This window comes from Protobothrops mucrosquamatus, unplaced genomic scaffold (assembly GCF_001527695.2).
Source record: "Protobothrops mucrosquamatus isolate PMUCROS unplaced genomic scaffold, P.Mucros_1.0 scaffold1366, whole genome shotgun sequence".
Taxonomy (NCBI): domain Eukaryota; kingdom Metazoa; phylum Chordata; class Lepidosauria; order Squamata; family Viperidae; genus Protobothrops; species Protobothrops mucrosquamatus.
Window position 1 is genome coordinate 94,011 of NW_015387557.1, and position 27,283 is coordinate 121,293.

General features: G+C 37.8%; 1 protein-coding gene across 1 annotated transcript in view; it reads left to right on the plus strand.

The window, feature by feature from the left end:
* Positions 1-3,494: 3,494 nt before the first annotated feature.
* The window catches only part of HOOK1 (hook microtubule tethering protein 1), a 29,959-nt gene continuing 6,170 nt past the window's right edge, over positions 3,495-27,283 (plus strand). The window contains exons 1-16 of the mRNA XM_015821624.1: positions 3,495-3,608; positions 9,568-9,653; positions 11,651-11,723; positions 13,310-13,360; positions 14,009-14,141; positions 14,982-15,049; positions 15,408-15,470; positions 16,484-16,567; positions 18,411-18,577; positions 20,314-20,454; positions 22,810-23,011; positions 23,963-24,073; positions 24,432-24,519; positions 24,601-24,661; positions 25,338-25,478; positions 26,616-26,709. Coding sequence (XP_015677110.1) covers positions 3,558-3,608; positions 9,568-9,653; positions 11,651-11,723; positions 13,310-13,360; positions 14,009-14,141; positions 14,982-15,049; positions 15,408-15,470; positions 16,484-16,567; positions 18,411-18,577; positions 20,314-20,454; positions 22,810-23,011; positions 23,963-24,073; positions 24,432-24,519; positions 24,601-24,661; positions 25,338-25,478; positions 26,616-26,709 — 1,614 coding nt within the window. The 5' untranslated portion in view covers positions 3,495-3,557. The remainder of the gene's footprint in view (positions 3,609-9,567; positions 9,654-11,650; positions 11,724-13,309; positions 13,361-14,008; positions 14,142-14,981; positions 15,050-15,407; positions 15,471-16,483; positions 16,568-18,410; positions 18,578-20,313; positions 20,455-22,809; positions 23,012-23,962; positions 24,074-24,431; positions 24,520-24,600; positions 24,662-25,337; positions 25,479-26,615; positions 26,710-27,283) is intronic.

A 27,283-nucleotide genomic window follows, 5' to 3' on the forward strand; every position in this document is an offset into this window, starting at 1 on the left:
TCAATGGCAGGGCTGCTGGTGGCCAAGTGCTAAGGTGGGACTTCCTTTCCTCCCTCCTTCCCTGCCTCCCTTTCTCATTCCCATCTCCTTCTGAAGGAAGAATTTGACCCCCCCCCCTATTTTCCCTCTTCCATATATTTATCAAACAAGGAAAAGCCTCCAGAGACAGAAAAGACCAGCCGCTGAGTGAACTAGCTTAAAAAGGTGCATTCCCCTTTAAGAATTAGCTACTTGCTAGAAAGGAAAGTTAAGGAGCCAGCAGCTGGCACTTAAGGAAGAAAAAAAAATGTAGTAAGTACTGGCTGTTAGCTAAGGCAGCCTCCCCAAATGGCTCCATTCATTAAGTAAAGGAATGCTACAGGCAAAATCCATTTAGGAGAAAAATACTTCAAAATCCCTTGCAGCAAAACTTACAGCTAAAATAGCAGAGCAATAGCTAAATATTCTTGCTTGCTTGAGAATTTAAAAAGTGTGAACTGATTGTGCTGCCACCTTAAGCCTATCTAAGATTCAACTGAAAAACATGTCAATAGGATTGTGTGATAAAGTTCATATTGTCCAGCAACACAGTGCTGCTTTCCACCCAAAAAATGAAACTAAAAAGCAAAAATTACTGAAAATAAAAAGGAATATAATTTCCTCTAAAGTTGCTCTCCTGTTTAAAAAATTCTAAAACAATCAGCAGGAACTTCATGTTTTTAAGTGGAGGGAAGGGAATTAAATACATTTTCTGCCTCCAGGCAATATGGCTTTTGCATGGCCCCTTTAGAAATTATTAGGATTTAATGTGAATCTTAAATTATAGATAGAAAATAGAAATTAAAAGGGCCAGTCTTGGTGAGTAATACTAAGTGGAAGTTTCTTTTCTAGAGGGGGAATTAGCATGGGAAAGTAGGATTAAACCAATTCTGCTCTTGTTTGGACTTCTAATAGTTGCTATCAGTAATTTAAGACTCACATTATCTCCCAGGGACATTGGCTATTTTATGTGGTGTGGTTTTCAGTTACTTAATAACTCTCAATACTTGGCAGCTCAGTAGAATTAAAAAAAAAACCCCACTTCTGTGAAAGATCAAATTCCTCCCTAATTAATTAAACTGACATTTACTTTCTGTAGGTCTTTATGGTTGTTGTCCGTATATTTTGTTATACTCCTAATAAAGATCATTATGAGAGTAAGCTAACAGTTTTGTAATGGTGTCTAGCATTCACTCTCCACTTAATACAAAAAACACAATCATTTCTTTAGTGTAATATGTTTGTATAATTTTTATATTCTGGATATTCTATCAATATTATTTCAGATTTTAATGCTACAAGCACTTTTTTCCTTCAAAATTAAATATAGCATTAGAATAAATGAAAAATGAATGAAGGGCATAGATCAAGGTATTTATTTCATAATAAAAATTTTGGTCATAAGCTAAATTACTTGATATTAAGATCTCCATCACATTATTACGTGATGTGTGTGTGTGCATGCACACACCAGTGTATATGAATTAGTTTGACGAAGTAGTACGGCACCAGGTTAGAAACTGGGAATCTGTAAGTTCTAGTCCAGTGGTTCTCAACCTTTTTAATGCCGCGACCCCCAACTGGTCGTACGTCGAGGACTAAACCGGTCGTAAGTTGAGGACTAAACCAGTCGTAAGTCGAGGACTACCCAACCGGTCGTAAGTCAAGGACTTTCCCTGCCCGGGAGTGCCGCGCATGCGTGGTTCCGCCCCCTGCGCCGGCCGAGGCGTAGCTGGCAAGCGGCAGAGACGGAGCAGGCCGACCACCAGCTGGCCCAGCCCAAGGGAGGTAAGGCACCCGCCGGAAAAGGGAAAAAAATGGCGGACAGCCTTGCTTGGCGACCCCCGTGAAATGGTCGATCGACCCCAAATGGGGTCGCGACCCATAGGTTGAGAACCGCTGTTCTAGTCTCTCTTTAGGTACAAAGCCAGCTGGGTGACCTCAGACCTGTCACTTTCTCTCTTTGCCCTAGGAAGGAGGAAATGGCAAACCACAAAAAAAAAAAATATTGCCAAGAAAACTACAGGGACTGTCCAGGCAATGCCAGGAGTCAACACTGACTCAAAGGCAGATACATGCACACATACATTATACAGGTAGTCCTCAATGTACAACCACAATTGAGCCCAACATTTCTGTTGCTACGTGAGACATTTGTTAAGTGAATTTTGCCCCGTTTTGCAAACTTTCTTGCCTCAGTTGTAAAGTGGCTCACCACAATTGTTAAAATAGTAACACATGGTTGTTAAGTGAATCTGGCTTCCTCATTGACTTTGCTTGTCAGAAGGTTGTAAAAGACGATTGCATGACCCCGGGACACCACAACCATCATAAATATGAGTCAGTTGCCAAATGTCTGAATTTTGATCACGTGACCACGGGGATGCTTGCAACGATCATAAGTGTGAAAATCAGTCATAAGTCACTTTTTTCAGTGTTGTTGTAACTCTGAGTGGTCACTAAATGAACTGTTGCAAGTCGAGGACCACCTGCACCAGCTGTTTTAAGCATCGGTCTATATTTGCCCCATCCCTTTATGGAGAGTGATTTAGAGTTGCCTTCCGCCAGCAGGCGATGCCCGGTAGAAAGTGAAACGAAGTCACGGCAACCCAACAATCCCTTTCCTTAACTTGGCCCACAGTCACACCGTGATTGGCAACAGAGGGCCTGTTTAGGGGGCTTTCCCGCTGGCTGAAAGATAGCGCTTTATCTCAGCGGTAAGGAAGAGACCACAAGCACGCTCCCTAAAGCAAGGGGCAGACCACTGGTTCCCCACCTGTGTCTCCAGGTAAAAGCCTACGTTGTGTTTGATTTACAACTCATCATCATGCAACTCTATCAGGTGTTGCAAGTGTAGAAAAGCGCCCCCAAAGACAGCAGGGAAAAAACGGGGAAGGGCGTGAATGGGCAGAACAGCCCACAACGCTCCGACAAATGCCTAGTACAGGGGTAGGCAACCTCGGCTTAGCTGACTCAGGAATTCTGGGAGTTGAAGTCCATGAGTCATAAAAGAGCCGAGGTTGCCTACCCCTGGCCTAGTAGGATCGTCGAGGGGGGAGCACGGAAGAGCTTCCCCTCGTCCACTCCTATTTGGTGCTCCGCAAGGCCAAGCGCTCTCGCAATCAGCCCTACAGGGGGCGCCCTAGCCAATCCCTGCAATGTCCTCCCCCCCCCCCCGCCTCCTTTCCCATTAGCAGCGCCTGCGATGCAAATCTCCCCCGGGAGCCGCCTTTTGGATGGACTCCAAAGGAGGCTGGAAGCTGCCCAATAAGCTTCGTCGGCCTGATTTTCCTAACTATTAATTGGTCGGCTCCCGCGTCAAACATCCGCATGAATCCTCAAGGACGAGCCCGATGAAGGGTTAATAGTTGGCGGGGAGGTGGGGTTGGTTAAAGTTAAGGTGAACACCGGCCGTCGCTGACACGTAACCTGCACATTGTTCTCAGCGTTGGCGCACCGTGCGTTGCGTAGGAAACCCTGGTGGCGGCGCTGTTGCTGCCGCCGTCACAGTTGTCACCTAGTGCGTGGAGGCCGCCGTCATGGAAGGGAGACCTGCCGACCAGCTGCTGTGCGACAGCCTCATCCTTTGGGTAAATGGCGAGGGAGGGGACGGGGACAGGGAGGCCACCCCCGCCTCTTGGTCTAATCGGAGCAGGAGCCCCATCACCCCCCTCCTTCGCCTTCTTCCACTCTCGCGCTGCAGCGTCTTCCTATTGCCGCCTCGAGCCGGTTCCGCGCGCCCTTCGGACTCGCCGTCGCGAGTCAACCCAAAATGGGGGGCGGGGGGGGGAAATATGCCCTGGAGCGGAGCTGCACATCCAATATGGAGGTCTGGGCGACTGACCCTCCGCGCTTCTCTCCCGCTTCGCTTCTCTTGGCTTTTCGCGGGTTTCTGTGTTCAGACAAGTCACCTTGGTCAACCTTGCCCCAAAGAGCTGCAATTTGGCTCCCCACAACCGCCTCTCTGGCTTGTCGTGATTTCCGTTCCGCATACAATGCCCAGGGTTTGTTGGGTGCACCGTACGTGTGTTGATACGCGTCGTGTTTATGGGAGCCTCGTTAGAGGGAGCTCCCTTTGGTGACTCAATAAAAGTTTAAAAATGGTTCTCAATGGGATACCCAGGGAGTAACTCTCCAGTGTAACCTGCTTGGAGGGTGGGGGGGGGGAAGGGGAGACTTTTGCCCCTGAACCCTAAATATATCTCTGAGCCCCAGAGCGCTTTTAGACACACAAATTTCTGGTGCTGCCTTTCAATAGTCAATATGGAGTGAATCTTGTTTTCCTTCCATACCAGATTTTCTAGGAAGCAGTGATAGGAAATCGTGGAAGATAATGTTATGGATGAATCCCGCCCCATCTCCTTTAGAAACACGTGTTTGTTAAAGGGCAAGGAGAAATCTAAGAGGCTTTCAGGTTCTATCAAAGCTTGTGTGAAAATGTTACTTTTGTAAAGCCGTCAGTGATTTTTAATACCTTGCAAATGGAAACCTTCGGGTAGACTTTTCAGCTTTTCTTTGGTTTTGAAAATAACTTTTAGACATTTTATTAGCTGTTGTGGGAAATGGAATATAGACCAACAACACACACCTGAAAACTTATTCCACAGAAGAGTGAATTATTAATCTGTGTTATACCACAGGAATGCATACATTCTGTATGAATTAAGATAAATTTTACTATGCAGGATCTAAAAGTAAGGACGCTGAAAATATTCATGCTGTGGCAGGCATTTTTGAGCATGTATATAGAGGATGTGCCTGTCTGCTGTTTCCAGATACAGGTTCTATCTTGTTTTGGAATTAGAAACTTTTTAACTTTCATTTCAAGGTATTTGATTGTTTTTTTCCCCCTCCACAAGTTATTGGTGGTATTGGGATATTTAAAACAATATTCAAAAATCTCATTCTAATAAATAATAACCCAGTCCTTTATTATAAATTTTCACTTACATTCCACTGAGTTCTGTTTCATTTATTATCCAGTACTTGCAATCTGATAGCTTGTATCTCTTCGTTTTTTTTAAAACAATGAATTTACTGGTTATGTTTGGATAAACATGCCATTATTGCCCCTTTGCTCTTTTATTTTGTAAGAAAAGTTTTAATTGAGTCAGTTTGGTTTAGTTCTTAAAGCACCAGGCTAGAAAATAAGAGACTGTGAATTCTAGTTCTGTTTTAGGCATGAAAGTCAGCTGGGTGACTTTGGGCCAATCATTCACTCAGCCCAACCTACCTATTGTGGGTGAAAATAGAAAGAGGAAGGAGTATTAGATATGTTCCCACCTTGAGTTATTTATAAAAATAATCAAGATGGCATAAAAAAATGTCAAAACTTGAGTTAGAATATGTATACTAGAAGCTTGATTAAGAGATAAAATAACCTTTATTGTAGCTTTTTCTGTGTATACACTGACACATATTAAAAATGAAATTCTGATGCCTGCTCTGAATATATATATATATATATATAAAACTTACTCTAACTGTAGGTTTTAAGAGCAATTTAAAGTGATATTTGTGCCAGAGAAATAGTTTTTTTTAATGGAAGCACTCTCATATTGCTAGAGATAAGAAGTAATTTATAATTTAGCACAGGGGTCTCCAACCCCCAGTCCGTGGACCAGTGCCAGGCTGCGACATGCCAGTAACCGGTCCGCACAAACAAGCAAAGCCCCATCCACAAGATGCAAGCAGCATACAAAACCATGCACCCTGTGGTCTGCAGAAAAACCTTTCTCCACGGAACCGGTCCCTGGTGCCCAAAAGGTTGGGGACCTCTGATTTAGCAAGTAAAAGCTACTATTTTAGTTATTTATTTTATTACTGTGCCATCAGAAGTAAGATACACATTAAGTAACTGTGACTTTAATTTGGAACTTTACTGATTAAAATTGTTCCATATAGCAATTTTTAATTTCTGTCATATAAATTAGAGAGCTACAAAACTGGTGACTACATCAAAACCTTAATTTGACATAGAATAACGTAAATGATTTGCTTTTATTAAATGTCTAGATTGCCAAACAACTCTCAGCATTTTCACAAACTTTTATCAATTTGGAAAACTAAAATAATTTATTACTTAATCGTAGAACATTTTATGGTTTTCAGTATGTTGACAAAATACATGCCTACTATTTCAGGGACAGAAGGTGTTTATATTAAGGCTATGATTAGACACTTTAAAAATAAAATACATATTTAAAAAAACTGTTCAAACATTTATAATGCTTTATTATTAAAAATCTTTAATGGGATGTGTTTTTCTTTTATTTGCTTACTATTAGAAAGAATGCTGAAATGTTGGGGGTTTTTTTGTATCTGCAGTAGTAGCAAATTGGCTTCCTTGGTTTTTTTTTTTACAACATAGTACAAAAATATATCAAAGAAAAAGATATTTTAATAGTGTGTTTGATCTAAACCCAAAACCATTTGGTGGAGCTAGGTTCACTTTTTGTTTTTTAGAAGATAGTTGGAAACTAAGTTGGTCAGATTCTCTTATTCATGGACTACCACTGACTGGGTTGATTATAATTATAAATGGATTTAAAACCCAAAAGAATGTGGCAGTATTCTAGAAGAAGGGAGCATGATCAGTCAAATGCTGCAGATGGTGGCTTTGAAGTTCGTAAGAGACTCTAGAATTCCTATAACAGAGAAATAAATGAAAATGACTGGTGCTTCTAAATTGGTAGCCTAATGTAGCAGAAAAATACTTTTAAGGTTAAACCAAAACCAGGTTCTCTCTGTCAATCACCTCCTAAAATTCTTAGTTGCCAGGCAGTTAGACAATCAGTGAAGTTTTTGTACAGAACACCTGTGTTTGTTTCTGCAGAACGCCAACGTTCCATAGCACGCAATTTGAAAAACATTATTCTAGCCATTCCCAAATCATTCAAAAATAGTTTATAAACAGTTTTTGTTTTTTAATCTTTTTTTGTATTGCATGAAATAGTTTTTGGGTTTTAGACCAAAGGAAACCAAATGAAAGGGTATATAGGGAAAGGGCAGTGGTGGGATTCGCACCACTTCGGCAGAACCGGTAGCTAATTTTTTGTTGCCCAGGCCCAGAATGGACTTCCAGAAGCAGCATCCACCCAGAGAACCGATTGTTCACGTATTTGAATCCCACCACTGGGAAAGGGTACAAAAAGGATTTCGTTTAACAATTTTTGTCATTTTACATCCCTTTGCATTCATTCATCCTGATAGATGGTTGTCAGCTAGGTGGAAGTGCGCTTTTTTAACCCTTGGTTTTCCCACCATCTCTTGTAAATCTTAATACTTGTTGGTTATGCAGGTTACTTTTGGGGGGGGGAGGGGTCAATCTTTTGAATACTCTTTACAGTAAAATAATGTAAGCTATAAACCTTTATTATAATGAGTTTGCATTTTGCTGCTGCTGCTACAAATACAAATCTAATATAATCACCTGAATAGCTGAATTTGGACATCCAGTTATGGCCACTGCCATACCCCTATAGAGATTTTGTATGTAATTGTGTGGATTATATGTTTACTTCTCTTTTTTCATTGTCTCATCATACACTAAGTAAGTAAGTAAGTAAGTAAGTAGTAAGTAAGTAAATAGCTCCTGCTGCCCCCAAACTGTAATTAATAATTTTCTGGTGATCAATGAAACAGTAATAAAAATATAATAAGATACCCATAATACAAAATTAAAAGTTATAATTTAACCATAATAACAAACCAATTTATGTTTCATAGAATCTTCAAAAGAAATCAGATTTTTTAAAAGTTTACAAAAACCTAATAACATGGAGATAAATCTGATTATGTTCTATAATGCAAATGCCTCTGCTGAGAAGCAGTATTTATTTACAATTAATATTTTTTCATGTTATTGGTACCCACTTTCCTCCAGAGTTTATAATTTTTACCTCTTAGCAAAAGCACACATTTATAGTCAGTCATCTAGCTTAAATATAAGAAAGTATTACATACTATTTATAATTATGTAGTTTTTAATCAGAAGGTATGCTTAGGATGATGACCAAGGGTATCTGAATAATTTTCAGTTGCCTAAGAACAAACAGATTAGCAAAATATAGGAATGCTGGGGAAATTAAAATACCGAATAGAAATGTGTCAACCCTGAAGAAGATTCCTTATCTCTTAAGGATCTCTTAAGAGTTCATGGTTAGATTTCATAAGAACAGTTCATTTAACAAATTAGCTATCCTTTGACAGATAATATATACTCTGTAATTTGATTTATTAAATTAAAATAGATTGATGGAGCATTGGAATTCTTTTAAAATTAAACACGGACCACAAAAAATTAGACTATTTCTGGTGCAGATAACATGAACCAGTACCAGATAGAAAAAAAATATTCCGCTGAATGAGCTTTTCTTAAAGAGTGTTTATGTTTGCAATCCAATACAATTTGTAGAGCTGAGTTGTAATATTGATTACATAACGAAAGAAATCCGAGTAAACTATTTTATTCTATCAGCATATAAGATTGACTTGCTAACAACTATTTCCTGTCAAATGTGGTTTCCCATTGCCTACATCCAGGATGTTGTTTCGACTTTCCAGTCTGTCTAAAGCCTTGGGATTTTCTGGTATTCTGTCATTAAGGACAAACCAGATCCCTACTGTTCTTGGATATTGTTCAGATTAGTGAAAATGAAACAGCTATTGCCACCTAAGGATATTAGATGATATCATGATTGTAATGAACAGGTTCCTTCCAGTGTCCTGTATTGGAACAATAAATGTACATCCTAGGTATTCAGATCTTGTTCATAGTATGATGGTATTGCAGTACAGAGAATTCTCCTTAAGTAAAGCAAAGAGTAAAACTATGAGCGGAAAGCATATTTCCGGTAGTACAAACTTATTTTCTTGGCATAATACAAGAGGGAAGATTGATGTTCTCGCTGTTGTCCCTTAGACGTATCTTCTCCTTAGGATCTGCAGATCCCTCTATATTAACAAAAAACAGAGGGAAAGGGCAGCAGGAACGATGAAAGGCAAAATTCTTTTGCGGAACATTTGGATTCCACTTAATACTTTCAGATATTCAAATATTGTCTGAAATATTTTTCATAATAGAAAAATTACTCTTATTCTTACAAAAAAATTTCACTTGGCAGAAATATAGCCTTTCATTCCAGTTTAATGAAAATTCATTATTACCTGATTTGGAGCATAATATCTAATTATATGACTTATGCCTTATCTGTCAGTCTATAAATGAAACATTTAACATCTGTAAAGTCTTTGGTATCAAGAATGCCCAAGAGGCTATTAAAATTTCAAGAATTCTTGTACATAAAGTACCCTCCCTTTTAATATATCTGTACGGATGAAATATTTGCTCTGAGTACTATTGAGATGGATTGAGATTATTAATTAGTTTGAGCAAAGATTCATTCTACGTATACCGTAATTTTCAAATTGACCACTCAGCTAGCCTGCTTCACACCCACAATATGGTGGGCTACTTTTATGTATAAGGGTGACATTCTTTTTTATTTGTTTGCTATCCTAATCACTTTGTGATTTCTTTCCCTCTAGTTGCAGACATTTAATATTGCTAAATCCTGCAGAGAAGTACAGGACTTAACAAATGGTGTAGCCCTAGCATATGTCCTTCATGAAATGTAAGTTATTTATTATTATTTTTCATTATTGAACATGCATGCCACCCTGATTCCCAATGACTCTGGGTGGCTCATAACAGTGAAAATGAGGAAATTTCAATAAAATAAAAAAGAAGAAAAAAGTGACAAGAATGACAGAGCAGATAGAATGAAGCAGGAAATCTCAATGTCCCTCATCAAAGGTATGGGTGAAAAGCCAGGTCTTCCCTGCTTTTTCTAATGAACCGCAAAGTAAGGAGAGCGCCTTATTCCAGAGAGTAGATGCTGCTAAAGAGAAGGTGCACTTCTTCCCAATAGATGATATTGTTTAATCAAAGGAACTAGACTGTACCTATGCTGAATCAGTCAGATAGATACTACTAATAATAATAATGATAAAGTTGGAAGGGACCTTGGAGGTCATCTAGTCCAACCCCCTGCTCAGGCAGGAAACCCTATACCATTTCGGACAAATGGCTGTCCAGTTTCTTCTTAAAAACCTCTAGTGTTGGCGCATTCACTGCTTCTGGAGGCAGGTTGTTCCACTGGTTAATTGTTCTCACTGTCAGGAAGTTTCTCCTTAGTTCTAGGTTGCTTCTCTCTTTGGTTAGATTCCACCCGTTGCTTCTTGTCCTGCCTTCAGGCGCTTTGGAAAATAGCTTGACTCCCTCTTCTTTGTGGCAGCCCCTGAGATATTGGAACACTGCTATCATGTCCCCCCTCGTCCTTCTCTTCGTTAAACTAGACATACCCAATTCCAGCAACCGTTGCTTATATGTTCCTTATACTATGGGAGACAGGCAGTCCCTCAAGTAACTAGACCAGGGATAGGCAACCTTGGCTCTTGTATGACTCATGGACTTCAACTGGCTCAGGAATTCTGGGAGTTGAAGTCCATGAGTCATAAAAGAGCCAAGGTTGCCTACCCCTGAACTAGACCATATGCCAAATAGAGCTGTACTTTGACACATATCTAGAAACAGACTAGCAACTAGTGCATCTCATGAAGCAGAGGTATTACATAGGCATACTGAAGCATAGTGGGCAAGTTGGAAGTGGGCTTTTTCAGGCCAAACAGGAAGTTAAACATTGAACAAAACATGAGAGGTGGCTAGAACTGAACTCTCTGCCAATCATAACGTTATTACTTATTTAGTTTTATTAATGGGGGATGCACACATTCATTTAACATTTTTAAGGGTTTTGTGCGTTGCAAAGTTTGACAACCCTGAATCATTTTAAATTATCTGAATTCTATTAAAGCATGGACTCACTTAAATGAAAATAGACTTCTGAAAGGCTGTTAATTATTTAAAAGAATTATTAAATTAATATCATGCATTATATTGAAAATACTGTGCATTACCATGTTACTCTCTAGGGAGAAAGTGACAGCTGCAGAAATTGGATCACTGTAGGAGACTGGGAAGATGGAGCAGATAAGAGCATACTCAAATCATTTGTAGAATTAGAAAACAATATTTAAAAACATATATGAAATACTCTGAAGCCTATAATCCTATCCAGAAAAAGGTGTAGATAGTTATTAACTTTACAATATCATAAAATATTGGATGTCTGTTGAAAAAAAAAATAGAAGGAAATGGGGAGAAAAAATTAGAATTAGTTTCTAATGTATCCTGAAAAAGGGTGTGGCTGGCTGGCTGAAATCCCAGGCAGAAATATTTCTTGCTGTGGGGGAAGATAGGAGATTCCACTTGCAATTAAATTAAAATTACAAGTTGGAAGACAAGATACTCTTCAAGGTTCTTGTCATTCATAGCTATTCTGGGATGCATATAATAGAAAATCACATGTACTTGTCACCATTCCATTTTCAGAAGCATCTCCTAAACCGCAAAGCACTATATCACTAGATACAGTCCAATTTACTTTGCCATATAAGATCTCATTGTTTACTGATTATTGCAACAAACTTGGTTGAAGCTGACGGGGGAAATTCAGGCTTTCACCACCATCACCAAAATAAAAATTAATACAGACTGATTTTATTTCAGCGATCCTGCCTGGTTTGACAAAGCTTGGCTAAGCCGTATTAAAGAAGATGCTGGTGAAAGCTGGAGAATAAAGGTAATGGAATATCTTATTAATACATACAATATTTACATAGGTTATAATGTTGAAGTTAAAACTACAGATAAACGTAGTTTAGAATATTATTTGAGATTGCTTGCTTGTGATTCAGAATGTTCCTAGTATATGAATAATAAACATAGAAGTACCAGATTGTGCATGGGTTTTTGTTTTTCCTACAGACCAGGATGCTGGATTATTTTGAGACTATGTGTTCAAATAATAACCTTGACATCTGAAATCCCTAGATCGGACCTGGACTTTAATCCAGCCCTTTAGTTGTCCCTGTCCAGGATGAGTGAGGTCGGAAATTAAATAGGGCTTTAAATAGGGGGGAGTCGCCTTGGCCCCTCTTGCACGTCAGAAAGTTTGTAGACTGATCTCTCCTAAGACTGCCAGAGGTGTGGTAGACCATTGCTTCTGCTGGTGATGCGGTAGACTGGTCCCTCCTAAGACTGCCAGAAGGGCTGTAGACTGGTCCCTCCTATGGCCATTGGAGGCCTGGTAGACTGGTCCCTCCATGCATTGCTTTTATTTTGAAGGCAGCTGCTATTTTTTTTCAATTTACATATGCGCATGCATGCCAATGGATCTTCACAGGCCTATTCGGCCCTCCAGAGCAGTCCCAATTTCCCATTAATTGCCCACTCCTGACTTAGATTACATTATCACAGAAAATGAATCAATATAATGTTTCATAATATAAAGGAACACAAATAAACCACTTCTTTTCTGATCATTTGAACAATTATGTGATTTTTTTTGAGGCTCACAATGCTGCTTTCAGAAGTTGCATCTATCTTCCTCCACCTGCAAGCGCATACTACTTTTCCTCGTTTTTCATTGAATTCTGTTTCATGAATTTACATTGTTACTATACATGGATTGAAGTATCTAATAATACCAATTATAAATAGCATATAAAATCCTTTTACAAAACAGTAGCAGAGGTTTACTTGTAGTGAGGAAGTTTGACTGCACTATATCAACAAATTCAACCCATCCAGGGGACCAACTCCTAATTGACCATTGGGAAAGCATTTTTTTGAAGGGTGACTTGGATGGCTTTGCCTAACATTATTACTCCATCTAAGTTTTACCTCCCTCACATCTCCTGAAAGATAAGCTTGAGAGAGAAATAAAGAGATGGGAAACTGATGCCATATACGAGGGAAACAATTTTTTAGTTTGAAAGTTTGAGCAAAATATAAAACAATTCAATATTTTCCTAATAAATCAGATAAGGTTTTCCATTCTAAAGCAGAGAAAAAACAAAGTTTAGGGCTGAGCATCTGCTTGTTTTATAAAAGCATTGTGTTATATTTTGGTTTTTACTTTATTCCCTCTGCTTGGATTTATCCCATCTGGTAAAGCTTAGTTTTTCTTTTGGCAGAGGCTGATTTTGTTAGAATGATGGTATCTTAAGTGTTATATTGCACTTGGAATGGTATACGCAACTAACTTGATTATATTTGTAGGAGCTAAATTTGTCGAATAAAGACTGCCTATCAGAATGTTAATTTTAACTTCCAAAAATATGAAAATAGTGTATTCTCACCCGATTGTTATTTTAAATGTTTTAGGCTAGCAATCTGAAGAAAGTTCTTCAAGGAATTATGGATTATTATCATGAGGTATGAAAAACCATAACAATCTGTAAAATATGCAATTTCTTCTTTATAATCTTAGTTATAAATCTCAGTTTACAGAATATTTTGTCTTATTATTTTCTTGTTTAGTACACATGTGAAACCTACGTGGATGAGCTTAACTTTGATATTCTATTACTAACATTTTATTCCAAATGGATTTATTTGAAAAGGAAAATATTTTTGGGAAAGTATTGTTTTTCTATCTGCTCCCACTTTTAAGTGCAATGCTGTAATGATCAGCATTCAAGTTTTTAAAAAAATTTAGTTGCAGTACTGATTATTGGTTAATTTCAGTAAATGTAACATTCATGTGAAGTATAATATGAATGAAAAAAATTTCTCTGCTAAAAGAAAGAAACCCTAAGAAATAGGGTTTACTCTCTTTCCAAAGTATTCTAACTCAGTTTGTTTCTTCAGGGCAGTGTATTGGGGTAAGGGGTTGGAATCCCAGCCTATCAGATACTGAAGCTCTGCGGGCGACTTTGGGCAAGTCACCAACCTCTCCTGACAGGGTAGTAGCATGTGGTATGAGCCCTCAGAGGAGGAAAGCTGGGATATAAATCTAACAACAACCTCCCTCCCCCAATTCATTTATAACTCTGGGCTTCCTTTTTTTAAAAAATTCTACAGTTTTTGACTCAGCAAATCTCAGAAGATCTTCTTCCTGATTTAAACCAAATCTCTGAACATTCTAATCCAGTAGAGCTTGGCAGGTTATTGCAGCTCATTTTAGGCTGTGCAGTCAACTGTGAAAAGAAACAAGGTAAATCTTCTCCTCTGAATGAGCAGCTCAATTTGTCAGCATTTTTATACCAGTGGAAACTGAAATATTAACTCTTTCATTTCTGAGTGCAGTGAAGTAAAAAAAAAGAATGTAATATTTTAGACTTCTTCTCTTGAGCATGTTTTTTTGGAAAGCATGCAATACACGGAATGAAATAAATAACATTGTTAATGTAGAAATTTTGGTTAATGTTTTTAAGATGCGTTGTCACCTAATCCTTGCCCAAGCCAGAGAAAGCCAGGCAAGGAAAACAAAACAAATCCCTTCTGGTTCGTTCCAACAAGAGAAGCATTAGCACTGTGTTCAAGTGATTGATAACTTGCAGTTGAACTACGTGGAGCGAGAACTTGGCTGCGCATTTATGATTTTAGTCATATTGTCCAGTCAGGCCCACTGCAATCCCTCATGTATTCTTGGAAAGTGAATTACTTTTGAAAATTAACTAAGCATGTTTAGAACCAAAAGTCCAGCTAACCTTGGCTGTGTTAGGATGCCATACCAATGCATGATTTAGTATAAACTTGAGCTGCAGTGTGTTTCTGCTTTATGGGCTCCCCTCTCCTATCAGGAAACAGGATTCTATCCCATTGGCAGTTACTGTCCATCAGCAGATGGATATAGTTGGCTGCAATGCAAAGTATGTTATTTCGGATCTTCAGTCTATTGCAGTAATGCAGACTGCAAGATAGCTAAGATTCAACTGCAGAGAAGACTTTAGAAATGAACTGCAGACAAAGCTGTCCATTTATGGGTAAAGTATCCTGTGTCTTTACATACTGCGCAAGATATATCATTAAAAAAATAACTCTTGCTTTGTAGAACATATACAAGTTATAATGACACTAGAGGAGTCTGTTCAGCACGTCGTCATGGCTGCTATCCAAGAGGTAAGAAAAAAGCTAACAGAAAAATTGGAATTGATTCCCTTTTCCCCCTCCCCACCCAAAAAAGGCTGGACTTACCTAGTTTGCAGTAGAGACAAGGCAACTAATATTACTTACTCGAATATTTATAGTTTCTAGTCTTTCATATGTACATTTCACGTTAAGTTTAAATTATGTAATATTAGTTAATTAAATTGGCACTGAAAAGGCATGTGAAAAAAATGTGAAGTGTGTAATGAACATGGATTATTTCATATATTTTAAGGAAAATAATAGCTGATCTTTTAGTAGTATCACCCTTATGAGCCTGTTTTAGATCATGGATAATTATGCGTTTTTGCCCTAATTTTTATTGTTGCAGTTAATGAGCAAAGAGATTTTGGGTTTTGTTGCAAGTGATATATCTGGAGATGTGGAGCAACAGGTAATTGATACACTATCTTTTCAGCTTTTAGTAATCTTTTCCTGTAATTTCTGACGAAAGTCTAGTTAATAAATTTATCACTGTGTGTACTCTTTCATTTCTGGATTGCTACAGAATCTCATAGGACTCAAGGACTGAAAGAAATGTTCTGTTTTGTAATACAGATCACCTAGCTTTTTTCAAATCTGTCACAATCCATTTTGTTTGCTGACTCAACAGTGAGAGAGAGAGAGAGAGAGAGAGAGAGAGAGAGAGAGAGAGAGAGAGAGAGAGAGAGAGAGAGAGAGAGAGAGCGAGCACATATATTTGTTAAGGGAATAAGTTGATTTTAGGTTAACATCTTCATAGAAGGCCGCAGTGTCTCAGTATGACAATAACTCATCCCAGCTTATATTTCAGAGAGAAGGGGGAACAAGGAGAGAGGGGCAGTGAGGTGGAAAGATAGGTTAGAGAGGCTGGGAGTCCTAAATCTCCATTGTGCAGCAGCACAGGTTTAGAAATATAGTGTAGGATAAGTATTTGGGTGAATATAGATATATTATAAAAACAAATGGTTTGCATATTTTATAAATTATTTGCATTCTTATATAAATGTTATCTTACTTCTTTGTTTAACTGTTAACCTGGAGTGCTGTCCTAAGTCCTATGTAGTATGTTCCTTAAGGAAAAAAATAGGGGGGGGGGGGAAGAAACATATAAAAACCAAAATAGGTTTTGCTGGTGGCAACCAGAGAAGTACATTTTGCAGAGGTAGTAATATTTTGATTATTTTAAAGAACAAGAAGATCATAGGAAAGAGGTCCTCGGGACAAGGAAAGTATGTGGCAGAGACAGATTTGATTATCTATTCTAGAAGGCATGATCATTACCGACTTGCCTTCTATTTAATCAACGTTCTTTTTTTTCCTGAATACCTTTAAGTAATTTTCACATAAGTGGGGACCACTGGACTAAAAGGTCAAGAAATTTGTTTTGCTAAATGTTTGAAAATGATCATCCCATCATTTTTAAAGCTGAAAAGAGCAGTAGAAGAACTTAATGAAGCCATAGCAGAAAAAGAAGAATTGAAGCAAAGATGTCAAGAACTAGATTTGCAGGTAACCACATTTTTCCAAGTTCCTTTCGGAGAAAATGTAATTGATTAATATTTACCTTAAATGCCTAAAATCAGATTGTCTTAAAAACATCTTCTACTGTGTAGTGATTAAACACTGCGATGTTTTATTTTCCTATAGTTTATTAGTTATGATATTCATCATGTTATTATTTTTAGTTCTTAAGAACTTTTTTCTATGAAATTAATGTCCAACCGTGCCTTTCACTGTTTTGAATGTGTTTTATTGCAGATTTTAGAAATAATATTTTGTAGCTTTTTTTCATTTATGGGTTTATCATACAATATTTTGGATATCTTTTAAAACATTTAAGATATAAATCTATTGTAAACTATAAATACTTGTCTCTGACAGCAGTTACTAATATAAATTAATATAATGATTCTGAATCTTATTGATACCTAAAATTGATTGCAGTTCGTTTTTATAGGTTAGGAAATCTGAAATATCATTTGACAAAGATAAAACAATGATTTAATGCCACTGTACTATACTGAATATGAGTATTTCTTTGAAAGTCAAAATATACATACCTCTTGCTTAATCTAATTGTTAATAAATTCATTTGTAAGGTCTCTGTGTTCCATGATATTTTACAAGAATTTAAGAAAGGTAGGTTTATATTTATTTCAGGAAGACATAACCCAAAGAGTACTTCGCATTTTGAGTATCAGTGAACTAACATGTGATATGCTGTGATGTTTTCTGTATTACAATTAACATGGTGGCTTTCACCACGAAAGATACTTAAGGGGCTGTTTTGTTAATATGAGAATCCTTATTTGATTAATATACTTACAGTATTGTTATGCTTCTACTTTCTAGCTTGTGTTATTTTCAGAAACATTTGCAAAATGCATGTTATCTTTTTATCCATTGATCTATATATGCGATGCTGTCTAAATTTTACTTAATGCTACTTGTTTTGGCTCTTGGAATTGCTTTTTACACAACTATTCACTACTAAGTATTATTATTAATCAGTTCTCTGCTGCTGTATCTTCAGTTTATAAACTGACCAATATTTTTCTACTTGCTAATGATGCTTCCCTTTTTAATCCCTTTTCTGCGTCTACAGAAATGTGGAAATGTTATCTGGGTGGATTTTGATCTGATTCAATAAGGCAATTCTTGTGTTCTTATGTCAGGTGAAGGAAAACATGTCTTGCTGGATCATTCCAGAGTCTACTTGGCTCAGTTCTTATATCATTTAAGACTGTTTTTAAGTTCTTTCCTTATTTGCCACTGCATATAATAGTCTGGAAGACTTTTCCATGTTGATTCTGCTTTGTTACTGTGACTGCTAATCTTGATTATATAAGTCAGGGGTTCTCAAACTTGGCCACTTTAAGACTTGTGGACTTAAAGTGGCTGGCTGGGGAATTCTGGGAGTTGAAATCCACAAGTCTTAAAGTGGCCAAGTTTGAGGACCCCTGATATAAGTCCTAAGATGTTGCTGATTTAGAACGGCAGAGCTGCAAATAGAGGATGGACGTGCAGCTGATGTTTCTATTTGTGGATTCACAGAGAGAAGTGCAAGAAATTGACAAATAAATTGAAACACCCATACTGAAATAAATGAGAATTGGACTTGATTTTATTTAGTTGTATATTGTACATTAATGTAATCATTTTTGTGCTTATCTCCTAATCTGTGGGTATGTATGCATACACTCACACAAACATTTAATTTAGGAAGCAGATAATTTGACTGGGGGCTAGTCACTTTATCTGAGATAAAATCACTTCGCCAATATTTGAATAATTACACACTGTTAATGATCTTGACTTCTTTATGATTCTGAAATGGACTCTGGATCTTTAGGTGGCTGCCCTTCAAGAGGAAAAATGCAGTTTAATGTCTGAAAATGAGATAATGAATGACCGATTGGATCAGTTAGATGGTTCCTTTGATGATACAAATACAGCAGTTGCCAAAAAGTATTTTCATGCACAGTTACAAATAGAACAGCTACAAGAAGAAAATTTCAGGTATGAATTAATGTCACCCAGCCATTTTCTCTATCACTGCTACATCTTGAGTTGTTTACTGAAACAAAATAGAAAACATTTCTGAAGTGCTACTTGATGCAAAAAGCTACAGTATAGCTTTTGTACACACCCCATTTTTTGTTCTGACTGTGTTACATATTTCTGAGGTTTTTATTGTAGTTTTTGCAGTGCTATGGTCTATTAGGCCTGGAGCTGTCAAAGGCCGGCCTTCTCTCAAATTATCCTGTTCATTTGTGACTATTTCCTGAAGAGGCCTTGCCCAGCTATCTGTATCCATAGAGATTCATATTGTTTTATTCAATGATTGCAACCTATTCTGTCTCTCAGCAGTTTCCAGAGAGATTATTATAAAATGAATGTAGTCCATCCCATGTGTTGGAATGATGTTATGAACACGTATAAAACAGTGGGATTGCTGGCTATCATGTGAGCATTCTTTTGACTCATACCATCTCCCAGTTGAGTAGAGTCCACACGATCTGCTTGATCCATGTTTATTGGTCTATGCAAGGGATGGAGTACAAGGTTCTGCCCTCTGAGAGAGTTCCAAGACGAATCTTATATAATGGACTTATAGGGAAAAGGACAATATAAACCCCCCTCCCAATGACATAGCCCACCCGAATCCATATCTGTAACAACTTGGCATTTTTAGCCTTTGATTTGTTTAGCCAGCAAGCTTGATTAACTGTCAGAGATCAACAAGGGTTCACTTTTCTCTTCTATGGTACAAAGGCCCCGAGTTTGCAGTTTTAGTCCCTTAGAAAGCTCTTTGTATTTTATTCTGAAGCATTAGCTTAAGCAGTGAGGCTTTTCTCAAGTCTTGTTAGGCCAAACTAGTTTGTTAATTATTTGCTTCCTCACCAGTGTCAGATCTCATTGAACAGGAAATCAGAAGTTATAGTCAGTTCATAATTTTTTTTCTTACTGTAGTATAATACATGTATAATATGCTGCTTTTTATTATTGTAATCTTTTGTTTTGGTTCCTTTCTTACTTCATCCTGTCTTAATGACATTATGTACATAATCACCTATCTTATTTGCCATAAATCTAGGCAACTTACAGAAGCAGTGACAAGAACACGCAAATAAGAAAACCTGTATATTCCCCTTCCCTCCCCCCAAACTCCTACAACTCTGGGTGCCTTAAAACACAATCCCCAAACATTTTTTTAAAACAAGAACATAATCTTTGGACTCCAGCCTTAACTTGTCTCAATGCCTGGGGCAAAATCCAGTTTTTAAAGAACTTTTGGAAAATTAGAAGGTTAAAAGAAAATTAAAAGTGCCTTCCAGATCTTGGGGAGATGGAGGGTATTCCACAAGGCAGGGGAGTAATGTGCTATTACTGAGTAGCTACATATCCTAAATATGTATAATGGCGCCAGTTTTGTTTTTGCTTTCCTTTTTTTAAAATAAAGGTTGTAATTCATTGTTTAATTTTTAATAATGCAGAAACACTATTTAGGGTCTTTCTCTTTGTTGGTAAAAATATGACGTAGAAAGTGGTTAAGCATGAAATATTTTGCTGCTACGTTACAATTTTAAGACTGAGTGGTCCTTCATTTGCCCCCAGTATGCCTGCATATGAGAAATTGTATACATTTCTGTGCTAAAACTTTTCCGTATATTTTTATGAAAGCTACCAGAATGTTTCATACTAAGGAAGTTGATAGTAAAACCCTTTCTATTAATTTTATTGTTTTTGCAAAGACTTGAAACTACAAAAGATGATTATCGTGTTCATTGTGAAGAGCTTGAGAAACAACTGATTGAGCTGCAACATCGAAATGATGAACTGACGTCTCTAGCAGAAGAGTCCCGGGCACTGAAAGATGAAATAGATGTTCTTAGGTATACAACATAAATGCAATCCGCTATGTTATTGTCTCTTTAATATGCAGAATTCTATCATCTTGGAGTTTTCCAAAGAATACACCACACTTTTTCAGCTGCTACCCTTCCCTCACATTATTTGTTTGTTTGTTTATTTCCTGTCTTTATTATTTTAGAAATAACTCAAGGCAGTGAATACATAAAATACTCCTTCTTCCTCCTATTCTTCCCACAACAACAACCCAGTAAGGTGACTTGAGCTAAGATAAAGTGACTGGCCCAAGTCACCCAGCCAATTTCCATGCCTAATGCAGGACTACAACTCACAGTCTCCTGGCTTCTAGCCTGGTGTCTTAACCACTAGACCAAACTAAGCCATTGTATATTGTTTCCCTTTATAGGGAAACCCTGTGTTTAATAGTCTAATTGAAAAGATGAGGTGTCTTATTATTCACAAACGCTTATGTCATTTGCTTGAATTCATATCATTGGTGCAATGACGTCATTACAGAAATGGCATAAATTACAGCAGAAAGAGGGTGCAGTGTTTTTTATAGTACTGACATCCTCAAAATCAAAAACTCGCTATATTGCTACTTCCAGATACTCTCATCTGTGAATTTCAGGATTCACTGTTAAAAAGGGCATAGTGCAGGGGTAGGCAACCTTGGCTCTTTTATGACTCATGGACTTCAACTCCCAGAATTCCTGAGCCAGCTTGGCTGGCTCAGGAATTCTGGGAGTTGAAGTCCACGAGTCATAAAAGAGCCAAGGTTGCCTACCCCTGGCATAGTGGATGTGAATTCTAAAGATGGCGGACTAATACGTTTGAGATGCATCAGCTTGGTGAAGTATGGGAGAGCTTTCATTATGACATAATACAGGTGGTCCTCAACTTACGACCACAATTGAGGCCAAATTTTTTGTTGCTAAGGGACACTTTTGTTAAGTGAATTTTGCCCCGTTTTACAACCTACCTTGCCACAGTTGTTAGAAGCATGGTTGTCAAGTGAATCTGGCTTCCCCATTGACTTTACATGTCAGAAGGTTGCAAAAGGTGACCCCACGTGACCCTGGGACACTGCAACCGTCATAAATATGAGTCAGTTGCCAAGTGTCTGAATTTTGATCACATGACCGTGGGGATGCTGCAGTGGTCCTAAGTATGAAAAACAGTCATAAGTCACTTTTTCCAGTACTGTTGTAATTTTGAATGGTCGCTAAATAAACTGTTGTAAGTTGAGGACTATCTGCACAGTAAACTAACACTTCCCTCCTTTTTGGCAACATTCAGAACACTCAAGATTCTGCTACTGAAATTTGGCAGCAAGCTATTAAATTCAGTGTGTCTTTGTTTTTGTTTCTTTGCTTCCTCTTCAATTTTTCCTAGGTATTCGATTCTTTTTCCTAAATACTATAATGCAGCAAGTAAAATAAGTCTTGTGGTTCCAACACTTAAAGTTTTTATTTGATATTCTTGATATACTTTGTTCTCTTGCAGGTTCTTGTAATACTTTAAATTGTTCTACAGTAGCAAATATTTAATGTCTTCATATGAAAATTGCAAATTACTTTTATTTGCATATCTTATTACTGGTAGCATGTGTTGTATGAGATCAGTACACCAAGATCATCATTCAATCTCTAGCTAAGATACTGATTTTGAATTAAGTATTGAAGGAATATTTTAACTCTGGTAAACAAACTTAATTTCAGTTGGGTATTGCAGCATTTTAGCTTTCGTAGTATTTCTATGTTCACTAATAATAGCCTCTTGAGATCTCCCTGGGGGAACCTATGACTGTTTTAGGTTTTTCTCCTTGAAACTGAGCATGATAGAAGACCTGTGATTCAAAAGGAAAGCCTATCCTGAAGTGGCATGGATCATTGTCTAGTAAAAGGAGGACTGTAGTGGATGCTCCAGTTTTAATTATGTAGAACTGGAAAGTCCTATTTTCTGTTTAGGCCTGCAATTTGAACCTAAGAAAAAATCTATATAAATAAATATGTAAATGTTCGTTTGTTCAAAATCTTAAATCTCTGAAAGTTCTTCACCGATTGCTTTGAAATTTTGACACAACGTTGCATTCGAATATGCACGTGTTTTTATATACCTAAACCTACTATTATATAGATGTCACACCTGTGACAGGTAAAAACATGCTTTTTTTAAAAACAGCACCATCTGTTGGACGTAAAAGCAACACACTTCTTTTCCATTTAACCAGACTGAGCCACAGCAACGCGTGGCCGGGTACAGCTAGTATTTAATAAATAAGATCTTACTTTTCTCTTAAGTGTGTATTTGCATTTTGTTGTCTGTTAATGGTTCAAAGCATGCTTTTGAAATAACTGAATATGTTATTATTTTAGGACTGTTGTTGATAAAACAAATAAACTGGAGTCGATGGTTGAGGTGTATCGCAAAAAGCTGGAAGACTTGAATGACCTTCGGAGACAGGTGAAAATACTTCAGGAAACAAACATGATGTATATGCATAACACAGTTATCCTAGAAGAAGAATTAAAGAAAGCAAATGCAGCCCGTGCACAGTTGGAAACTTACAAAAGGCAGGTAAGAAATTGCTTGAATTTCTGTGTTTTCTTTGTACTATTTCAGTTGTGTAAAAGTGTTCACTTTTAGGTCTAAAAAAGCTGAGAATGAAAAGTGACTTCCTCCTTATGTTGTCCTTGCAAACATTTTTATTGTTTATATCAACAGTACTTCACTCATATTCATTTTGTTTTAAATGAATAAGGTAAACCTGTTGGTAGATTTAGCATTGCCAGTAACACTTGCATGTCTTCAAAAGTGCTGTTAGTTGGAATAAGAGTAGAATCATGAAAACTAGTGCCATAGACCTACTACACTCTATTAATTGAATCTGTTGACCTGAATTTCTAAGCATTAAATGGTGCATGCTAAGATGATGATGATGAAATGCTTTAGAAGAACAATCAAGTACAGGTAGTCTTTGACTTATGACCACAACTGAGCCCAAAATTTCTGTTGCTAAGCAAGACATTTGTTAAGTGAATTTTGCCCTGTTTTATGGCCTTTCTTGACACAACTGATAAGTGAATTACTGCCATTGTTAAGTTAGTAACATGGTATTAAGTGAATTTGACTTCCCCATTGACTTTGCTTGTCAGAAGGTCGCAAAAAGCGATCACATGATCTTGGGACACAGCTATGGTCATAAATTTGAACCAGGTCAAGCATCCAATTTTTGATCATATGACCAAGAGTATTCTGCAACGGTTGTAAGTGTGAAAATGGTCATAAGTCACTCTTTTCAGTGCCATAGTAACTTCAGACAGTCACTAAATGAACTGTTGTGGATATATTTCATTTAACCAGGGAAAAATTGATTTCCAGCTAATGCTGAAAAGATAATAGGTTCTCATGAAGATAATGAAATTCTGATTGTAACACTATTTCTGCACCAATACTACAGAAGAATTTATTTTAAATTACCAAGTTCTGAAATGTTTAAAGAGATTATTGGTTTTCTTTTTAATCCAGATCCAGGAACTTCATAACAAGCTCTCTGAAGAATCCAAAAGAGCAGATGTCCTAGCTTTTGAAATGAAACAATTAGAAGAGAAGCATGAAACATTAATTAAAGAGAAAGAGGTGAGGTTTCTACTAATGTGGTGGAAATACAGTTTTCAAAATATTGGGAATTCAAGATACCTATGTGCATGTGCAAAGGAAGCCGGTTACTTAGAATGTTGAGTCTCGGAATAGCTGCAATGTAATGATCATTTGTTTTAGGCCATCATAGAAGATGTTACTATCCATTATGAAAACTGCTTTATTCTTTTTGAGAATGATGTTCTATATTCTATAACAGAATCATGTTCCCTTATTATCAGTTATTCAGGGATGTCTTTTTCAGGCGGAGAAGCAATTAAAGCTCTCATATAATATTATTAACACAAGTATTTTGATATGCATCTACCATTATTGAATGACTTTTTTTTATTTTCAGAGATTGATAATTCAGCGTGATGCATTGAAAGAGACCAATGAAGAGCTCAGATATTCACAAATGCAGCAGGATCATCTGAACCAAGCAGGTACTTTAAAAAAAATATTTAGAATCATTTTTGCTTAGACTCCATGGAAAATAGCCTTATGATTTTGCTTTATGCTATCAGGTGTATCGACTGTGAAAAACCAAGAAAACCTTGCTGCTGAAATTCTGCCTGTGGAATTTAGGTAAGAGAAATAAACACATGTAAAATGAAGTGTGAATCTTATTTATAATATGATGTGTGTAACGTGGAATACCAGACAACAGAGAAATCCCATATTCATATAAAGATAAAACCCTAAATATTGGAAAGGGTTGTTTCTAATTTGAATCAATTTAAATATACATATACTCTCAATTTTAATAAAAGTAACCAATATAGGAAATACAGTGATAAACATAATTCTGTATCTCTGGCTCCAAATTGGACTCGAGTTTTACAGATTTCATTATATAGCTTTATGGTGTTAAGGCTTTCCTGGTAAGATCCCATCCAGAGGATCAGATGTGTATCAGCAAAGGAGTAAGATGATAAGAGGGATTTATTAATTTTCTGGAAGAATGAAACCTGATTCCATTTCCTTGCCCCCTAGCTGTTTCAGCCAATGGGATTAGAGGCTGCTTTTGAGGAAGAAGTCTATAATCTACACATCTATATGCTATTTTTAAGAGGTTTTTCTAGGGTCTTTCTACTGAAATGAAATTAACACATGACTAGGGCTGCAAGCAGACCTTAGTGTATAATATCACAGAGATTGCCAATTGTATTGTAATATACAGTGAGCCCTGTTTTATAATGTTGGCGGAAAATGCAGTCTTTTGCAAAACATGTCTGCTTTCAAATTTTATTTTAAATCTCAGAGAAATGTTCATTCGGCTTCAGCATGAAAACAAGATGCTTCATTTGCAACAAGAAGGATCGGAAAATGAACAAATTGCAGGGCTTCAAGAGAAGCTGGAACAAAAAAATCGGATGATAAATGAATTAGAAACTGAAAACAGGTGATTCTCTCCTTCACATAACATTTATTTAATGCTATTTTTTTTATAAATACGAAAAACTTGTGAAAGACCCAAAATGAGAGATGTAAACATACTGAAGAAGATAGAAAGCACACGAAAGACTGATTGGCTCCACACTGAGGGGTGCAACTGGATTGAAAGTGGGCTTTCCTACTCAGTCTCCTCCTAGAGTTGCTTATAAATACTAAACAGGGGAGCCTCTCAAAATGAGGTAGATTATGATTCACTGGGAAAGAGAAATCCTTAAAGTTTAGGGCCAGCCAGTTTCTTTGAGTGGCATTCTACTCTCAGCAGTACTTCCCTCTGGTTTCTTCTCAGTTCCTACATAACAAAGTACAGGTATTCCTCGCGTACTGACTGTTCATTCAGCAACTGTTTGAAGTTGTGATGGCACTGACCAAGACACGCTAACAACCAGTTCCAACTGTCTCAATGCCCCAAACAGTCATGTGATGGCTATTACTTGGCCACGAACTCACAGTTCCAATGGTGCTTGTGTCCTGTGGTAACATAGTCATTATTTGAGATCTTCCCTGCTGGCTTCCCACAAGTTAAAATCAATGCGGAAGGACGTACGCTGCTCTGATAAGTCCTCCTGATCTTCCTGTGCTTGCATCACACTGCACCATCCATTCCCTGGGGTTCCTGCACTTGTGCCATGGCATCTACCCTGCAGCTTCTTGTGCTCAGACATGGTCTGCAGCAGGCGTCCAAAACCCTCTCTTGCCTCCCCCCGTTAATGTGCAGCGTGCACCAGCCTTCATCCTTCCTCCTGCAAGACATCCCGATGCTCCTTACCTGGGATTCCTGCCACTTTCTGCTCAATGATGACCCATGCCTACTTACAATTATGATAGCAACTATGTAGATGCAATCACATGACATTGTGCTTTATAACAGCATCACTTAGTGACAGCAATCCGGGTTCCATTTATCATTGTAATCTGAGGATTGTCTCTGATCTATTTAGGAGGGATAAATACCTCAATAGAGAGGCTGTCAAGGATGTTCCTGCTGCCAGCCTAGCGTGTGGGTGTAAACCTTGCAAGAACAATGATTTCATGCTTGAAATTCCTGAACTCTATTCATAGTCTTATGCTTAATGCTTCACGATAGGCTGAGCAAGGAGGGTCTTGGGGAGTTGCAGCAGCAGATTGAAGACCTTCAGAAGTCTTTGCAGGAGCAAGAGTCCAAGTCAGAAAGAGAAAGGGTAAGTGTGACATGGGACTATACCAGGGGTAGGCAACCTTAGCTCTTTTATGACTCGTGGACTCAGGAATTCTGGGAGTTGAAGTCCACGAGTCATAAAAGAGCCAAGGTTGCCTACCCCTGGACTATACCGAGAGTTCTTCATTTCATTTCATTTCATTTATTCGATTTGTATCCTGCCCTTCTCCCGAGGGACTCAGGGCGGCTCACAACATTTTAAAACAGAAACATGCCCACAATCCCCGCCGAATAAAACCAATTTAAAACCCAAATATTTTGAAGTTGTGAATATTTAAAATTTTCTAAAAATGAACCCGATTTAAAATCCTCCCTAGGCCAGGCCCGCTTGCTGGAAAAGCCATGTCTTGAGGGCGCAGCGGAAAGTAAGGAGATCCGGGATCACCCGGATCTGGGGGGGTAGTTCGTTCCAGAGGGCGGGGGCACCCACAGAGAAGGCCCTCCCCCTGGGGGTCGCCAGCCGACACTGCTTGGCCGACGGCACCCTGAGGAGACCCACTCTGTGGGAGCGTACCGGTCTATGGGAGAGAATCTGCGGCAGAAGGCGGTCTCGGAGA